Source organism: Musa acuminata, chromosome BXJ2-10, assembly GCF_036884655.1.
Source record: "Musa acuminata AAA Group cultivar baxijiao chromosome BXJ2-10, Cavendish_Baxijiao_AAA, whole genome shotgun sequence".
Lineage (NCBI taxonomy): Eukaryota > Viridiplantae > Streptophyta > Magnoliopsida > Zingiberales > Musaceae > Musa > Musa acuminata.
The window spans coordinates 25,028,136-25,046,889 of NC_088347.1; the positions used below are offsets into that span (position 1 = coordinate 25,028,136).

Below are 18,754 nucleotides of genomic sequence, written 5' to 3' on the forward strand. Positions count from 1 at the left end.
GATTCAATACTTTTCCCTTCGTCACCCTCCTTTATTTTCATTGCCAATGATACTATGGAAAAGAGATTTTGAACCTTCAAATAAAGAGAAGGTATCAACGGAGAAACTCTTTAAAAAAAGATAAAAATATTTTTTTTTAAGAAATAGGATTGAATTAAACAATAAAAATACGAAGGGTAACATAAAGATAAAGTGAGTCGAGAGCGAACGAGGAAAAGAGTGAGATAAAGATACGATAATACAAAGATCATGAATAATCTTAATTTTTATAGAATAAAAATATTTAATTTGCCCCCCACATCTTTCTTCCCAACATATTATTCAGACTACAAACCAAAAGATATAGGAAACAAAATTGATCCACACTAAAAAAAGGAAAAAACTAAGTCCTCACCATCGACCATCGTTGTGGGAAGTCATATAAAGTCATCCAAAATTGATGAATTCACGTGTGACATGCGGTTTGCCTTGAGTTTTAATTATATCATTTTTAAATACATGCTAATTAGTCACATCGTACTTTTGATTTCAAATTAGAGTAGGAGTGAACGGGGGGAAGCCCACAAGCACTCTACCAATTGCTTTGGCAGTGGATTGGAGTTTGCTAAGAACGAATTTGGTACAAAGTGATGTATCGGCAAAAAAAGCTTTGGATTTTATATATCTCTACCAAAAAGATGGCTTTAGCTTTTCTAACGAAGACACTATAATTGAAGGGTTGGGTTGCACGAAGACATGATAACTTTCATATGGGCTTCGTCACATATCCTAAACTATACTACAAAGAAGAATGATTCATCTTCGAATGCACTAATGGTTCATGTGGTACCCATCCGATCGTCATATCAAAATGAGGTTTAGGTGGCTCATCACCATCATGATAGGAACGGTGACAACTACAAAAGTTACCATGCAATCTATTAAAAGGTGCTACCACATAGTTATTTTAGTTCCTAGAGTTTCTTTTTCTTGCCTCACACTAAAAATTATTAGTATGGTAGTAGATTTTAATCGTATTAGTTTTAGAGAACGGGGTATAAATTATCAATGGTGATATGAGTACTTCCAATTCCTATAATGGAAAAAGGATTTAGTATTCTTCCTTTGAGAAAGAAAGGATTAAGAAAAAGGTTTGAATAGCATAGTCCATCGTTCAAGAGAAAAGATACTTCAATATCTAGTTATACTCCGTAAAGTACGATTTTCCTTTGAGATTATGACTATTTAGGTTGATAGCTAGCATGCCCCGATGATCAATGGACATAGATGAATTCTTTTAGGGAAGATATTTGTTTATGTATGCATTTAGCGTACAATTATTTTGTAACGAGTAGTTTTATCGAACCTTCAAATGTTATTCAAACGTTAAACGTCTATCTCATGCACTAGCTATATAACACATTGATCAATTAGTTGACATCTTTGTGTAGGGTCAATTAGTTGTCTACGTACTATTTTTCTTATATCACTAAATAAGTTTGTAACTAGAATACATTGAATTATATGATTTATATTATATTATATTTTTCTAAAAAATTCACTCTTGAGATTTGAATGTGAGATGCCTTAAGATTTAATCATAAAAAAAGGGATTATATAATCTTTTTTTCTTCTACCGCATATTAAAAATAAACTAGAATGTTACATTTATAAGATGATATTGAATCATCTCGATATATCGTTAATTCATTATTGCATCAGTAATAAGTCTCGAGTTTCGAGATCATATATAAGTGTCATGTACTCGGGCCTACGGAACATGAACCACTAGTTTTCTATTTAATCAAAATTAATTATTTCATATATAAACATAAAAGAAAAGTCAAAATATTCATTCTATATATATTTAGTTAGGAGTTTTTCCTCATCTAATCGTTGAAGGTCATGTCGAATCAAAAAATATAGCTTCGGAGGCAAATCAAAAATATGGTCAGTCTTTTTCTAGAATCCTCAAAGCATGACTTGAGAGATTAGAAGGATTCTGAATGAGGTATATTGCTGATGCGAGATGGGTCCAAGTTCCAAGTTTTGGAGCCCATGAAAGCCATCAACCCACCTAAAGACGAATCAGTCCACATAAAAGTATTCATCAAGATGTTTCCCAAATTTGATCATTCGATAAGTTACAAATAAGATATACCTATGAATATGCAGCAATATAATACAATTAGGAAAGGTAGTAAATGAATATTAAACTTGTAATACAAGTCTTTGATCAACTAACAATATGTTAAAATTTAAAATATATATTTTATTATATTTTATCTTTTAAATAAGTTAATTAGATACAATTATAGAGATAAGGGTTTTAAAATTGATTACAAATCAAAGTGTCTTAAAATTAACTTTAAATCTAATTTATCATGCAAAAACCAACTATATTGAAATTGAATATTATTTTATTTGAAAAAAGATGATTCCAATAGTCATTAAGGTCATGGAGATCAAAAGCAAAGATAATATCATAAATATCTTTATTAAATCTCTTTCTAAATGATCATTTGAAGATATTCGATGTAAGCTGAAACTTAGCTCTAAGAGTATATTTCAAGGAAGAGTATTAATATTTAAAGTATATCTATCTTTTAAAAAATAGATTTTTTTTTTATCTTTTAAAGAGAGGGATCTCTTGGTTTAAATTATTATTCCACACTTATCAACATGTAGCATTTACATGTGGAGATCCATCCAAGTCTGAATGTTTTAAGTCTATAAATTTAAGTCCAAGAGTAGCTTAAGATCTTATAAGTATTTTTTATTTATATTTCCTAATATATACATTACATATTTATTTGTTTTAGGGCAATTATATTGAGGCTTGCTAGTTAGCATAAGTAAATAAATAAATAGATCAGTAATCGTGTATATGTTTGTTGAATTAAACAAATTAGTTATAAGAATTCTAGCAAAAAGTGATATGATAAGTGTTAAATTTGATGGAATATATATATCTATATTAATATGCACTAAAAAAAATTAGGAGATTCAACAATAATTTGGTTTGTCTATGAGTTCCCATGTTTTTGTAATAGATTAACTTAATAATCAATATAAGAAATATAATCATGTTGTATGTTAACTACTGATGATGGTAATTTGGTTGACAAGAGTATAAACGAAATTTATTTTAAATTTAATATATAAAAAACGAAAGTTGTAATAATTCCATAACTAAATAAAATGAATAAAACTAAAAAAATTATAATATGTTGAATCTATCATTCAAACAAGACGAAGATATTAATAAATATTTTATACAAAATAATAGTTAGATGATTAAAGCGGAGAGAACTATAAGAGGTTCTGCATAATTATTAGTTGCCCATTAAATTAACGTATAAAAATTAGTATGTAAAGGAGTTTATATGGTTGAATTCCATTAGATATATATCATCTCTCCATGCGGCAACCATTAGAATCAACATATCTCATTTTAATGTTGCGTGGTTCCATGAATCCAATCACAACCCTTTCAATATGCTGGAGACTTTCTATAAGGAGTATAAGATAGGTGTTGATAGGAGAGTTCGAAGTCTAGCATGAACTTGAAATAAAATAAAAGGAAGCGAGAGAGATTGATAGTAGAGTTTAATCTCTAACATAAAAGATAGCCACTTAATCATAGGAGGGGCTCGCCTTGAGAGAAGGAATGTTGGAAAAAATAAAAACAAAGAAGAAGATAAAAACATTATGGAAACAAATAATAAACATTAGGAAAGATATTTAGACTTGAAACGTGTATAAACACTTTTCTAAAAACGTTATTTGCACCCTCTTATCAATAAGATTACTATGGGTTTGATGCAAATAGTTTTAGTAGATACGACAAGTCTTTAGAAGATCTGTATTGAGCAAACAATAAAGAATCTTTAAGGAGGAATTAGATAATATCTAATTCAATCACTTGTAGAGTAAAGAAGAAGAGTATGAAAAAGAGATATTAATAATTTACCCTCAAATATCTATTTATAGATATTTTCTCAAAAGATAGAAAAATAATTATCAAAATAACTATAAAAAAATATCTTTTCAAATAAATATTTTAAATTTTTTTCTTTTTAATTTAAACAATTTATAACAAGGAATACGAGAGCGAGGTTTGTAGGTGTTGTTCGTGCTTTCCTCTCTTTTGAACTCCCTCATAATTTTTCATGGAGGTGAGGTGATTATGATCGATCGTACCAGAGGAATCATGACACATCATTAAGAAAGATTCTAAAAAATCATGCATCGTAAGGAACATCTCCTTAACCAAAAAATTAAACCATATTTATAATATATCTAATTTTGACATGTGTGCTGTGATCGCTTAAAAATCCAATATTAGTTGAAGCATTAACGTACCTCCCATGACGTGTGCGTATATTATTCTAAGCAATATGTTTACAGCTTGGAAGTAGAATAGGACGGCGTACTGGCAGTGGGCGGCGCTCGGGCCATCACGTCGACGTGACAACCACATCCGAGTAAATGTCGGCCAAAAGGCAATGGCCGACGGCGTGTGCCGAATTGCCGTCACGGCGCCACCACCCGCCACTCGTGCCTGCGGCCGCTGCTCTTGTCGGTCGACGCCTAATCGGAACGCCCACCCTTCGCCCACTTGATTCGAAAGCGCTTTGGAGGGTCGGCCGAACCCCGCACCATCATCCCGCGCACGTGGGTTTGCTCCCACGCGCATCTCGTACGTGCCGAGGTGGATGGCATCGTCAAGTTCGGCTGGTATCTCACGCGTGCTGCAATTGTGTCTCCCCACGCCTTCGCTGTGGCCACCTTTCGGAGGCTCGACAATCCTCCCCACGCCTTCGAGTCTTCCGCCATCAGTGTCATCCAATCGTGGTCCATTTGCTATTCTTTTAATAGGAATCATTGCTGTGCCTATCATTGTTCTTATCTCACGAACTGTCTTGCACTAATTGAATTCTAATACTTTAGTTTCACATCACCTAATCAGAGTATAATATATAATAATTGAACGTAGTTTTTAAAAGCTGTGGTCCGACATATATATATATTTGATTCTTTTAGATATCTCAACCACGTGCGACAAATTACAGTGTCCGTCCTTTAATTTATCGTATGCATGACTTTAATCCAACAAGGACAGACGAGCGATGACAGAAGGACTGTCCGATCACCCTTTTCCGTGGCATTTAACCCCGTTTCGTATCGTTACCGATAAAGCCAACCCACAAGCGACACGTGCGTACACATGTATATGCCTGTAGGAGCACAACCACACGGTGTGCGGTCGACGTCCAGGGACCCACCGGTGACGAGAAGCGGATTCGGATCTGGCTAGGTTAGCCCGTCTCCCGTTTGATGGTGCACAAGAACCACACGCGATATACGGTGGCCGATTTGATGTCAGCACGGGAACTCGACACGTCGTCATCGGAAGAAACCTTCAAGTTTTAGGTATCAAAACCATCTTTAATGTGGTTGTCACTTCGACCGGTTGCAGCTCTTTGTTGATATGACGAGACAGATGACGCAGTACCCTTCACACACGTCACTGTTGGAAGAGCTAGATGTGTACTTGTGTGGTTGGCGAATAGCCCACCTTATCCTGATGGAGATGTATGTGTCAGGCGATACGAAGAAGAAAACACAAATAAAAAAACCTTCAGCAATATATCACGTAGGTGCTTACGTTTATATGTGTCACTGTAGATGTGCGCGAACAATAAGAATTTAATGCTAATATACGCGACGCTCGAGTACAGCAAAGTCCTGCCGTATGCACATTAATGGACGGACGCGATCCAACTATCATCCGATTAATACCATTCCTTACTTGCCGTATGCGATTTGAGGGAAGGTATACGCATTTATGTGATACAGGAAGTGGTCAGATGGCTGTCTATCCGCAAACATGCAATCGCTGTGGAGAAGCCACGACGCTCGACAGCAGGACAAAGAAAAGGGATAGAGCACGTGATGGAAGGCGACGACGGCAAGGTCCATCTCCCAACCAATGGTCTATTAGGGCACGTGGTGCTCGTGCACTAATGTTCGACCACAGAGCAGATATCGCCGATATAAAGTGTTACCCTTGCCTCCACTTGCTGCGTCATCCTTCCTCCTATCTAACCTTCCGTCATTACCGGCTGAAGAAGGGAGGCAGCAGCGATGGTGACGGCGGACCACCTCGCTCTCGTCTTCTTCTCCTTTGCCGTGGGCTTCGCGCTGTTCTCGATGCTGTTGCTGTTGCTGCGGAAGCGGCGGTGGTGCACCTGCCATGTGTGCAGGGCCTACCTGAGCTCGTCGTGGGCCGCCGAGTTCGACAACCTCTGCGACTGGCACGCGCACCTCCTCCGGGAGTCACCCACCGGCACCATCCACGTCCACGTCCTGGGGAGCACCATCACCGCCAATCCGACCAACGTCGAGTACATGCTCAAGACCCGGTTCGACAACTTTCCCAAGGGAAAGGGTTTCTCGGCCCTCCTCGGCGACCTCCTCGGCGATGGCATCTTCAACGTCGATGGCGACTCGTGGCGGTTCCAGCGCAAGATGGCGAGCCTTGCGCTCGGCAGCATCTCCGTGCGTTCGTACGCGCTGGGGATTGTTTCCAGCGAGATCAGCCGAAAACTTCTTCCGCTGCTGTCGTCGGTGGCCGACAGACGAGACGGCGTCGTGGACCTCCAAGATGTGTTCCGCAGATTCGCATTCGACACCATATGCAAGATCTCCTTTGGGCTGGACAGGAGCTGTCTCGAGCGGTCGATGCCCATGTCGGAGTTTGCGGCCGCCTTCGACGCCGCTTCAAAGCTGTTGGCGCGGCGGGGGATGGCGACGGCGTCGATGCTTTGGAAGCTGAAGCGGTTGTTCAACGTCGGATCCGAGAGGAAGCTGAGACGGGCGATCCGGAAGATCAACATGCTGGCAGAGGATATCATACGGCAACGACGGAGGCTGGGTTTCACATCCGGCCACGACCTCCTCTCTCGTTTCATGTGCTTGGTGGACGACGACGACAAGTTCCTCCGCGATATAGTCATCAGCTTCCTCTTGGCCGGCCGAGACGCAGTCGCCTCCGGCCTCACCAGCTTCTTCCTGCTCCTGTCGCAGAATCCAAACACCGCGGCGGCGATGCGCGACGAGATAGCCGGCGTGATAAAGGACGGCAACGAGGACACGGTGAACTACGAGCAGCTGAAGGAGATGCACTACGTGCATGCGGTGCTCTACGAGAGCCTGCGCCTCTTCCCGCCGGTACAGTTCGACTCAAAGTTCTGCCTCGAGGACGACGTGCTCCCGGACGGCACCTTCGTGAGCAAGAACACGAGGGTGACGTACCACCCGTACGCCATGGGGCGGATGGAGAGCATATGGGGGCCCGACTGCAGGGAGTTCAAGCCGGAGCGGTGGCTCCGCGGCGGGGTGTTTACGCCGGCGAACCTATTCAACTACCCGGTGTTCCAGGCCGGGCAGAGGGTGTGCCTCGGCAAGGAGCTGGCGCTGGAGGAGATGAAGGCTGTGGTCGTCTCCGTCGTTAGCAAGTTCGACGTCGAGGTGCTTCAGGGTGCCCAGCCGCTGAAGTTCGACGTCGGGCTCACGGCTACCATCAACGGAGGCGTGTCCGCTCGGGTGAGCCGGCGATCGTAGATCCCATAATGTCATGGTCAATATGGTTCCCTGTTTTTTTGGCACCTGAGAAGGTGCTTAGTTTCTTCCTCCATCGTTCTGATCTGTTGCAATGATATGTACAGATTAAGACAAAATATATCATACTACTATTCGAACAATAATATCTAACTATTAAAACTGCAAAGCAGTATTCTTTTTGTTATCAAATTAATCATAATATTCAAAAATAATTATAATATAACTATACAAAGTCACATGAGATATCTCATCAATCCTCCGAAGGCTACAGTCTAGCTAAGCACAAAAATTGGTACTGATGCTACAGATGAGAAGGAATAAGGATCTGGTCCACTTTTCTCTTTCATGTGCATGATAATTTCATGTCCAAATGTATTGGCACATGTTGTTGACCTAATGCAATGTTTTTTCTTCAAAGATACAATTATATATATACATATAATTTTTCATAAAATTGACCAGTTGAGAGGACTATTCTCTTATTAAAAATATTTTTTTATTAATAAATATTCAAAACCCTAAGGACATGTCATATATGAGAGAGTAAGAATGTCTTGGATAGGATCTACATCAGTTTCTCTTAGTTTGACTCAACGTAAAGTATTTTAACCCTATTCTAATCAATGATTCGTAAATTATCCTTATTAGTAACCACCTCACAAGAAAAGATTCACCGAGAAAGATTAGTCGTATCCCCGAAATGAAGAATACTAATGTAAAGTTTAGTCAGACCTCCTCTCTCGTTTACGGTAGGTGACGTAATTGGTAGGAATGTCTCCATTTCTTTAAGCTAATTGCCTCAAAAGAAAAGGAATCGGCACATGTCGGATAAGAAGTGATCACAGTTCCAACTGCACCTAATGCTTGAATTCCGACCCCTTAATAAACAAATAATACAATATGCCATTGATAACGTATGTCCAGTTGCTCATTCAACGTAGCAGCTACGTGTCTGCCTCATAAAGTAAAGAAGAACTGAAGAAGTCAATTATACCCTTTGACTTTTGTTTCCTCGTGGTTGTGTTGGGGAGAGAATATGCACTATATAATTCACTTCATGAATCGTGCTGCAGTGTTTTTGAAGATTTCGTGTTACATTTCTTTAACTAAGAATTCCAAAATAAAATAATATTCATGAAAATTAACAGCTTAGTGAGTTCGAAGAACAACTTAACCTGTGTATGACACATGTCAAGACAATTATCGTAGCTTATCTGAATATAAAATAGTGTGGCCGTCATGACTGGTGTTAAAGCACACATTAATCGTGATGGTGGTCGTCTTGTCTTTTGTGAAATTGGAACAAGAAGACAACCACAACGGGTCCGAGTCAAAGTTTCTTGGAAACGAAAAGCCTTTTGCATTTGGAATCATTGATCTCTCACGGTACATAATAGTCAACCATGTTGAAAACTGATGTTTGAGTACCAAAGCTGCTTTGAATCACTAAAACAAAGCTCATGTTCTAAACGAGAGTTAAAGGGAGAGATTGGATGACCTTATGGGACTCGAAGTCTGTTCGGGTGGCCAATCCTATGAATCGTACTAAAAGCTTTTGCCTTTAACGCACTAAATTACGCTGTCATTGGGTCTGTAGCTTCCCTATTAATAATTCGGCTCGTCGGGAAGGCACAGCAAACTGCAACATCATTCTCTAAAAAAGAATTGCTTCATAGACTAATTACATATGTACTTTATCATCTTAATAGTATTATATTTTTTTATATTTTATATTAGAATCTTTATAATTATGAAATAAAATAACTATCTTTATTTTTCTAATATCGTCATCTGACATAACACGTGACATCATCTTACACGTTGAACTTACGTTAAATTGATGAACAACATGATCATTTCACTAATTCATTCAACCAAAGAAATGAGCCCGCATCAATCGTCGACACGAGTGGTGTGCATGTTACCTTCCTCTCCATTATCACTAACGTCCTATGGATTGATTCCCTTCGTCTTGCCTCCATGTTCATCTTTATTGACCCACTCGAATTGTTGATCATGCTCGACCTCCCGTTGGGCGTTGAGAGTATGATTGACTTTCCGTTGGTGTCACTAGTGACTAAGCTTCTCAACTTCATTGTGGATCGAACTAGGCCTTAGGTGGAGTCCCTCCTCTATGAACTCCACCCACACGTAGTCGTCTTCGACTTTGACTTTATTATGGGATGCTCTTCTTCTTTGTCTTCACAGTGATCTCCACTATTATGCTCACTATCCCCACACAACCCATCCATAGCCTTACTCTGCCTCTCGGCAATATTATGTAACCCCCTTTGGGCTTCCCATTTTGACTCTATATTAATGGAGGTTGACAATAACGTGCATCGTTGTGAGAACTAGTGATGACGCCTCATTATATAGATCACCTTGACGAAGGTAGCATCGTTAGTGAAGCCAATAGCAACACTGTCGATGATGGTGGACACAAAGGAGGTAAGGATCTATTTGGTTCATGCACTAATGACATGTGTAGATGCCACCCTAAGCTCTTCGTCCTTTGTACCATTAAATTAATAGTTCAAATGATCATTTTACTATTTATGGAATTGATAATTCAGTATATGATATCATGTGTTATATATTTTCGTGAATGTAGCCCACGACATTAAAAAAAATGAGATCAATTATTTTACTTTCATAACTATAAAAAATTTAATATAAATTTCAAGTAAATAGTGAGAGTGATGTCACATAAAAAAAAATCATTATTTGATGTTATGGTCAATTTATGAAACGTGTGATGTAAGGATGATGAAAATGTTGGATTTGTCGGATAGAGGAGGCAACTCTTGAGACGTAAATATCTCGCTTTGGGTTGAAGGTTGAACTTATTCTTTCTCATCGTTTGGTGTTTCGTGTAGGGTTTCGCGCACCTTTCTTGGAGATCGTTGCGACAGTGGCAACTGTATCCACGGAAACCAAGATGGCATTATCACAAACAGCATGTGAGCTATGGTTAGAATGCGCTATCGCTGTATCGATGGCCAATTCGCCGAACATGTGAAGCACGAGAACGGAGAAACTGACATGGCGGCATCACGAGGACCAACCGATGGACAGTGAGATCTCATTTAGAACATTGTTTGATTCCACGAGAAGAAGAAAAGAAGAAGAAGAGATCATGTCAAGAACACGTCGAAGAAGCTACAGAAAAGTGAGATGGCATTGTCACAAACACATGATGAGCAATTTAGGCATGAAAGATATCTGTAGCTTCTACATGTACTATCTTTGACCTCCGTGTCTTCCACTAGGACACCTTTCGGAGCAACGCCTCGCTCACATATTGTCCGACTTTAGCTGCTATATTTGCTAACCAAAAAGCATAGACAAAAGAAAATGTAATTCCGACAACTATTCTGAACTGTACATTCGATTCCTTAGTTAGCATGGTTGCATTGGTTATCCTTCCTTTTGTTAGCATATTCTTGTCGTACGACCACAAGAATCATTCATAGAATGGTAATTTCCTTGGATTAGAAAGGGAAAAGTCTGCATGAACCAGCCAATGGCACAGTCAGCAGTTGTTTCTTTTCCAAGTCCATGTGGTCATCAAATCCGACAAAGGGGCCGCAATCTAGGAAACTATTCGAGTCCACTTTGGAGCATTAAACACGTGCTTTTAGTGGTCAAGGCCGGAAAATAATGCCACTAAAGTAGAGAGACTTGGCTGTGTCAAGGAAACTTGAAGCACATGAAGCGTTTCTTTATTGTCTTATCTCTAAGACGCCAAACAATTCTTCTGCCGACAATGACGCTCGTTGTAGCAGAATAGACTAGTAAAGAACATGCATTTGGACTGGTTCCTAAGCTCTGATCACTTATTTGTGAGGATAGAACTACTCCGACATAATAAATGTTGGGTCCAATTCCCAGAAAATATGTTATTAGTGAACCTTTATAATGTGGCCGAGGTGTCAACACAGCTCAATCTTGTCTCGGATGTACAAGATTGTCCGCGTGGATACTTAGACAGCGAAAATCGTCATCTGATTGGGTCGAGCTCGAACCTCGCTTCCGGAAGCAAGGGTTTCCCTTTGATTAGTGCCTCTTTCTCTTTGCTCTTGTACACAGGTCGGGATCGAAAGAGAAATTTTTCGACTCGACCCCTCCGAAGATTTAATTAGAGCTGAGTGAAAACGAGGGAAAATCCCCTTTTATCGCTGGCCTGACAATGAGTTTTTATACCCTATGCATGGGGATCAATCGTACCTGATACATTTATGGTCGTCGACCCTTTAAACGGCAAACTCATTTCTCGTGCAGACATCGAGCGTCCTTTGTGTCTCGGCGTCGAACAGTGGTGTCATACTCGATCGGTGCCATCCTGATCCGACGGGGTAGCACTGTACTCAATCAACGTTGTCCCAATCTTTGCCGGGCAATATAGTACTCGATCGGCATTATTTGAGCTTTGCGAGGCGACATCGTACTCGATCGGTATCGTCCTGACGTTTGTGAGGTAGTGTTGTACTGGAGGGGCGTGGTGCCGACGTGGTTTGTCATGTCAACTTTGATGCTCCTGGTTAATGTGGCTGTTACCGGTTGTTAGAGGGTATGTTCCCAAATTGTGCTCTATCATATGTGAATCAGAATAATCTAATTGTCCATTGTTTGCTAAGCCATTGAAGCCTTCTTTTTCCTCAAATTGATGTTGCGTTTGCCACTGATGGATAAGCTCGCCCATCTTTTGGATTGGCCTTCGATGGGCCTATTGGTAATGGAACAAAGCCCAAGGCACAGCCATGGTTGGGACTATAGCGAGCCTGTGGTACGTCACAACCTCAAAGGCAACGTTGTACTCAGAGAACGGACGAGCTATGGAGATCAACGTTGATCAAAGGCAACGTACATGCGAACCCGAACCAACGTTGATCTCCATAGCTCGTCCGTTCTCTGAGTACACTAATCTTGACGCTTTTCCCCAAAAATCGACGGCAAGATCAGAGGCCACCGCTTCGTGTATAGGTCGTTACCTTTACGGAAACGCCATGTAAGTTTCGATATTTCTTTACCGCCCACCCCGTTCTCCCCCGCGCCTCCGATTGCTGTTCCTCTTTTCCTCCACCGGCCACGGTCGTCGACTTCCTGCGTCGCCTCTGCAATCTTCCCCCGACTTCTGCGCCCATGACTGAGGTATTTGGTGTCTAATTTTAGAATAAGCGAAGCTTTCAGATTATTGATTTCTTCCTCCTCTACTTGGGTTCGGGATCGCCCTTGATCATTGATTTCTTGTATTTTCTTCAACCATTCTGATTTCGGAGAACTTTATGGGTTTTCCATGGGCGATTCTTTTTAGACATGGACTAATTCATACGCTTGATAGTCATATATTTTGTTCGACAATAAGGTTGATCATTGCGATTCTTTTAGGTTATGTTCTTTACCCCGCTTCCAATTTATCCAATTTCATGGATGATGCTATTACCATCATTCTTGCCCTTTGATTAATTATCTTACTATTTCTTGTCTAAAACATGAAGATTCCATTTAGTATTGTAATATAATAGAAATTGATTATTAGTACCACGTTATTTAGTCCTCAATATGATCTAAGAAGACTTTTGGCAAAATGTAACATTAAGAAAAAGGGGGAAGTGGGACATTGAACTGTATACAAGTCAAATATATCATGGCAAACCGGTGAACCTTGGGACAACAATTAGCCTCTTCCTTCCATATGTCTGTCCTTTCCTTTTTCCGTTACTATATAATGTAGTTGAGGTGCAATGTATGATGATTGTGTCACGACGTGGATCTGATGGAATGACTAAACCATCAGCTTGTTCAGTCCAAACAACTGACCAAAAATGTGTAAGTCTACGCTGATGCCATTTCAAGTATTCGAATGTGGAATTAAATTTGGATGTGTTATAATCGATAATTAATATATGATTATAGAAGACGCCATTTGGTAAGTTATGATAGTTGCAAAAATCCAAAAACAACATAAACTAGTGGAATGGCCTCGCATTATAATAGGAATAGAGTTGGTGAAAAGATTAGAAAAAGGAAATTGATCCCGCATGGTTGGTCGTCTCTAGCCGATGTGTTTTGGCCAACCTTGGGTGAAGAAGGCTGCGAAGAAAAGAGATATCACAGAAGCACCCCACTTCACTACAGCGCTCGATCTTAATAGGTGCAGAATAAGAGAAGAGGGTGATTGGTAGAGGAAAATTATAAAAAGAGGATGAAAAGAAAAGGAAGAGAAACAAAAGAATAAGAAAGAAAACTGAAACAAGGAGAAAAAGAAAAAAAGTAGAGGAGGAAAATAAGAAAGTTAATTTCTTGTTTGTTTTGTATCTGATATTATTCTTAAAACCTATGGTATGGTTGATCAGCCTGCTGAACCGATCAGTGACCTAGTGATCAGAAGCTTGGTCATGCTGATCGCTAGTTCAATTCTCATAACTATGTTTAAATGTTGTTCTTTGGGTTTGGTAAAATTCATGTGCTGTAAATTTATAATTGAATCCGTCAATGCAGGACCTAAATCTCTGTGACTTTTAAGCTTGCACTTTGTTATGTGTAGTGTTTGAATTCTATCCTATATCTATCAGAACCCACTTCTTATGAAATTATCATGGCAAGGTTCAAATTTTATGTAAAACTTGGCCATACTTTTTCTTGATTTCTTCTTAGGCACATGCTTCGTATTATTTTTATTCAGAGTGGTTCTTGTAGTTGGCATCTATGCTCTCTAAAATTGAAATTTTGTTGTTGATTTTTTCTTTTCACAGACTGTTGTCCTCAAGGTTGGTATGTCATGTGAAGGATGCGTTGGAGCTGTTAAAAGGGTTCTAACCAAAATGGAAGTTCAGTTAATGCTTTCTTTTATATTTTTTTTCTGATGCTATTTCTTGATATTTGACTTTCTTGGAGCTCATGTTTTTTGTTTAAAGTAAAAAAAAATGAAGTCTGATTATGGTGCGTGATGTCCAACACCATCATACCAAAGCTTAGTAGCCTAGTTCTGCCATGTTTTAGATTGTTGTGTTTTGGAAAAGTAATTTCCTGTTGGCAAGATCTTCATTTGGTTTTAACAAAATATTTGTACATATTTATGTCTCAAATCCATTTATGACGAGCAATTTCAACAGTACTTTGACTAGCTCAATGGTATACATGTGCATCTTCATCATGTTGTTTGCTTCTTTTTCAGGCGTCGAGTCCTTTGACGTTGATCTGAAAGAGCAAAAAGTGACTGTGAAAGGCAATGTAAAACCTGAAGTTGTTCTTCAAACTGTCTCAAAAACAGGCAAAAAGACTTCCTTTTGGGATGCCGAACCTGAAACCAAGGAGGCTATTGCATGATTATGCAGTGATTGCAAAAGGCGCTCGGGCGCTCGCCTAGGCGCTCGGGCGAGGCGAGGCGAGGCCCGAGCGCCTCGCTAATGTCCCAGGCGGCGCACTTCAAACAGGCGCCACCTGGGCGCTCGCCCGAGCCCAGGCGCTAGGCGCTTCGGGTGAGCGCCTGGGTAAACCAAGGCGACCGAACCAGAATTTTAGGTCTGGTTCGGTTATTAGTTGGTTCAATCGAACCAACTAAACCGATATAACCCCAACCCTAACCCTAACCCTAACCCTAACCCTAACCCAACACTAACCTGCTGCCGCTACCGCTCTCGATCCCGATCCCGATCGCGATCGCGATCTCGTCGCTCGCTGCCGCTGCTCGCCGGTGTCGCTGCTCGCACCTCCCGCGAGCCTTCCCGCTGCTCACGCCTCCCGCGAGCCCTCTCGCTGCTCGCGCCTCCTGCGAGCCCTTCCGCTGCTCGCGCCTCCTGTGAGCCCTCCCGCGAGCCTTCCCGCTGCTCGCGCCTCCCTCGAGGCCTCCCGCTGCTCGCGCCTTCCTCTCCCTTTCCCTTTCCCGCTGTTGCTGCCGCCGCTCGCCGCCGCTGCTGTCGCCGCTCGCCGCTGCTGCTGCTGCTGCCGCCGCTCGCCGCCGCTGTTGCCGCCGCTCGCCGCTGCTGTTGCCGCCGCTCGCCGCTACTGCCGCCGCCGCTGCTGCTGCCGCTCGCCGCTGCTTCCTCCTTTCTTCATCAGGCTCAGTATACTCTTAATATTAAGTTTATTTGAATTTTAAAATGATTAATTTTTTGTTAATAGATTAATAATATATTATTTTGATTTTAATGTTATTAATTTTTATTTATTTGAAATTATTGTTAGGTTTCAACATAAATGGCAAGTGCAGAAAGCAACTCAATAGAGTCTCCAATGGTATCAAAAAAAGATCCTGCGTGGAAGTATAATTATTTGAAGGATTCGAAAGATCCTAATGCAGTGACTTGCATATTCTGCGATAAGACTACCAGAGGTGGTATTTTTCGTGCAAAACAACATCTAATAGGAAATTTCAAGAATGCAGCAGCTTGCAAAAAATGTCCACTTGAGGTAAAAGAAGAGTTGCTGAATTATATGAATGAAAAGAAGACACAAAAGAATGAATCTTATGGGAATTTACCAGAAGACAATGTTGAACATATCAGAGATGAAGAAGAAGATTATTCTACGAGTATTAACCCAAGTGAAAAAAGAGTATACGACAAAAAGGGAAAAGAAGTTATGAGTACTAAAAAAGGTAGAAAAGGACCGATGGATCTATATATGCTTCAAGGATCCCAGAAACAACAAGGGCAAGCAGGAGGCTCAAAATTGAGACAAACAAATATAAGTGATGCTTGTGATAAAGAAATAAGAGGAAGAACAATTCAGCACATTGCTCGCTTCTTCTATCAGGCTGGTCTTCCCCTTAGTACAACTCGTTTAGACAGTTTTAAGGATATTATTGAAGCTATTGGAAGATATGGTGCAGGATTAAAACCTCCAAGTTATTATGAGATGCGAGTTCCATTGCTGCAAAAAGAGTTGAATTATACAAATAACTTACTAAAGGGTCATAAAGAATCATGGGCAACACATGGTTGCTCTATTATGTCAGATGTTTGGACTGACAGGAGGCGCAGGAGTATAATTAATTTTATGGTTAATTATTCTTTAGGGACTATGTTTGTGAAGTCAATAGATGCTTCATCTTTTGTAAAATCTGGAGACAAGATATATGATTTACTTGACAACTTCGTGGAAGAAATTGGAGAACAAAATATTGTTCAAATCATAACCGACAATGGAAGCAACTATGTTTTAGCTGGTAATATTCATCTTTTGATTTTGTTAATTATTTTATCTTCAATTAAGTGTGTTAAACTCTTAAGTCTTATCATTTTTGTTATCCTTTGTCTCAGGTAAATTGCTTGAATAAAAAAGACAACACTTGTATTGGACTCCATGTGCAGCACATTGTATTGATTTAATGTTGGAAGATATTGGAAAGATATTAGAAATCAAGAAAACCTTAGAAAGGGCAATTTTTGTTGTTGGATTTCTTTATAATCACATTGGGGCTTTGAATATGATGAGAGAATTTACAAGGAATAAAGAATTAGTGAGACATGGTGTTACCCGATTTGCTACTTCATTCTTGACATTACAGAGCGTGCATCGTCAAAAACATACTCTGAGAAATATGTTTACCTCTGAGAAATGGGTGACAAGCAAATGGGCAAAAGAAGCAAAAGGCAAGAGGGCTGCTGATATCATCTTAATGCCATCCTTTTGGAATCATGTAGTTTATATATTAAAGGTAATGAGCCCTCTTGTTCGAGTCCTTCGATTGGTGGATAATGAAAATAAGCCTGCAATGAGATATATTTATGAGGCTATGGATAGAGCAAAGGAGACGATTAAAAGATCTTTTAATGAAAATGAAAAAAAATATGAGAAAATTTTTACAATCATTGACGAAAGATTGAATTGTCAACTTCATCGTCCCTTACATGCAGCAGGATATTATTTGAACCCTGAATTCTTTTATAAGATTAAATCTGATGGATTTGATGCAGAAGTTTTGGGTGGTTATATCAGTGTGTTGCAAGATTAGTTCCCAGCATTGAGGTTCAAGATAAGATTATTCATGAATTATCTTTATATAAAAATGCTGAAGGTCTTTTTGGAATTCCAATTGCCGTTCGATCCAGGACAACTACCTCTCCAGGTATTAATAATTTGATATAATTAATTTCATATATATTATGTTACTATGTTATTGCTAATAATAACATAAATTTTGCTGCTGAATGGTGGAGTCTATTTGGAAATTCCACCCCGAACTTACAGAAATTTGCTGTCAAAGTACTTAGTTTGACATGTAGTGCTTCGGGTTGTGAGCGAAACTGGAGTGTCTTTGAGCATGTAAGTATTACTAAATATTTTTATTTTAATTAATTAATTTATTTAGATATATGTATTAATATATTTTTAAATTATATGACATGACAGATTCACTCGAAGAGAAGAAATCGGTTAGAACATCAACGATTGCACGATCTTGTTTACATAAAGTATAATCAAGCTTTGAAGACTCGTCATGATTTGAAAATTAGATTTGATTCAATCTCATTGCAAGATATTGATGATTCAAATGAGTGGTTAGTAGGAGAAATGGGTGCTAATTTGCAAGATGCTGAAGACGAGCTTGTATTTGAAGATGATAGATTGACGTGGGGAGATGTGGCAAGAGCTTCAGGTGCTGGAGAATTACAAACATATACAAGACAGATGTCAAAGAGAAAAATGAGTGCAAAAGCATCAAGCTCGGCTCCTGCTATTGTTGAAGACATAAAGAATGAAACATATCTTGATGAAGAGGAAGGAATCGAAGAAGAAGAGGAAGAAGACGAATTCAATGAAGATGATTTGTGTGAAAATGACGATAATATTGATTATGATGAATGACTTTGATGTAAAATGTTAATGTTTTGAATTTTGAAACTTTTTGTTAACGTGACATTGTGATTTTGTATCTTAGATTTTCTTAATTTAATAGCATATTTTTATTTAAAATTTTAAATAATTATATTTATTAATTATATTATATATTTTTATATTTTAGCGCCTCGCTTCGCTCGGGCGAGCGCCTAGCGCCTCGGGCCTGCTATTGTTGAAGACATAGAGAATGAAACATATCTTGATGAAGAGGAAGGAATCGAAGAAGAAGAGGAAGAAGACGAATTCAATGAAGATGATTTGTGTGAAAATGACGATAATATTGATTATGATGAATGAC

At 39.4% G+C, this 18,754-nt stretch overlaps 2 protein-coding genes across 2 annotated transcripts; both read left to right on the plus strand.

Moving 5' to 3' along the window:
* The first annotated feature begins 6,058 nt into the window (after nt 1-6,058).
* LOC104000739 (cytochrome P450 94C1) lies at nt 6,059-7,774 on the plus strand. The gene has a single exon (XM_009422857.3). The coding sequence runs from the start codon at nt 6,130-6,132 to the stop codon at nt 7,606-7,608; it is 1,479 nt and encodes a 492-aa protein (XP_009421132.2). The 5' UTR covers nt 6,059-6,129; the 3' UTR covers nt 7,609-7,774.
* A 6,613-nt stretch (nt 7,775-14,387) lies between these two features.
* Nucleotides 14,388-14,940, plus strand: LOC135625709 (copper transport protein ATX1-like). The gene is made up of 2 exons (XM_065130797.1): nt 14,388-14,440; nt 14,787-14,940. Exons 1-2 carry the CDS (start codon nt 14,388-14,390, stop codon nt 14,938-14,940), a joined length of 207 nt encoding a protein of 68 aa, XP_064986869.1.
* Nucleotides 14,941-18,754: the final 3,814 nt, after the last annotated feature.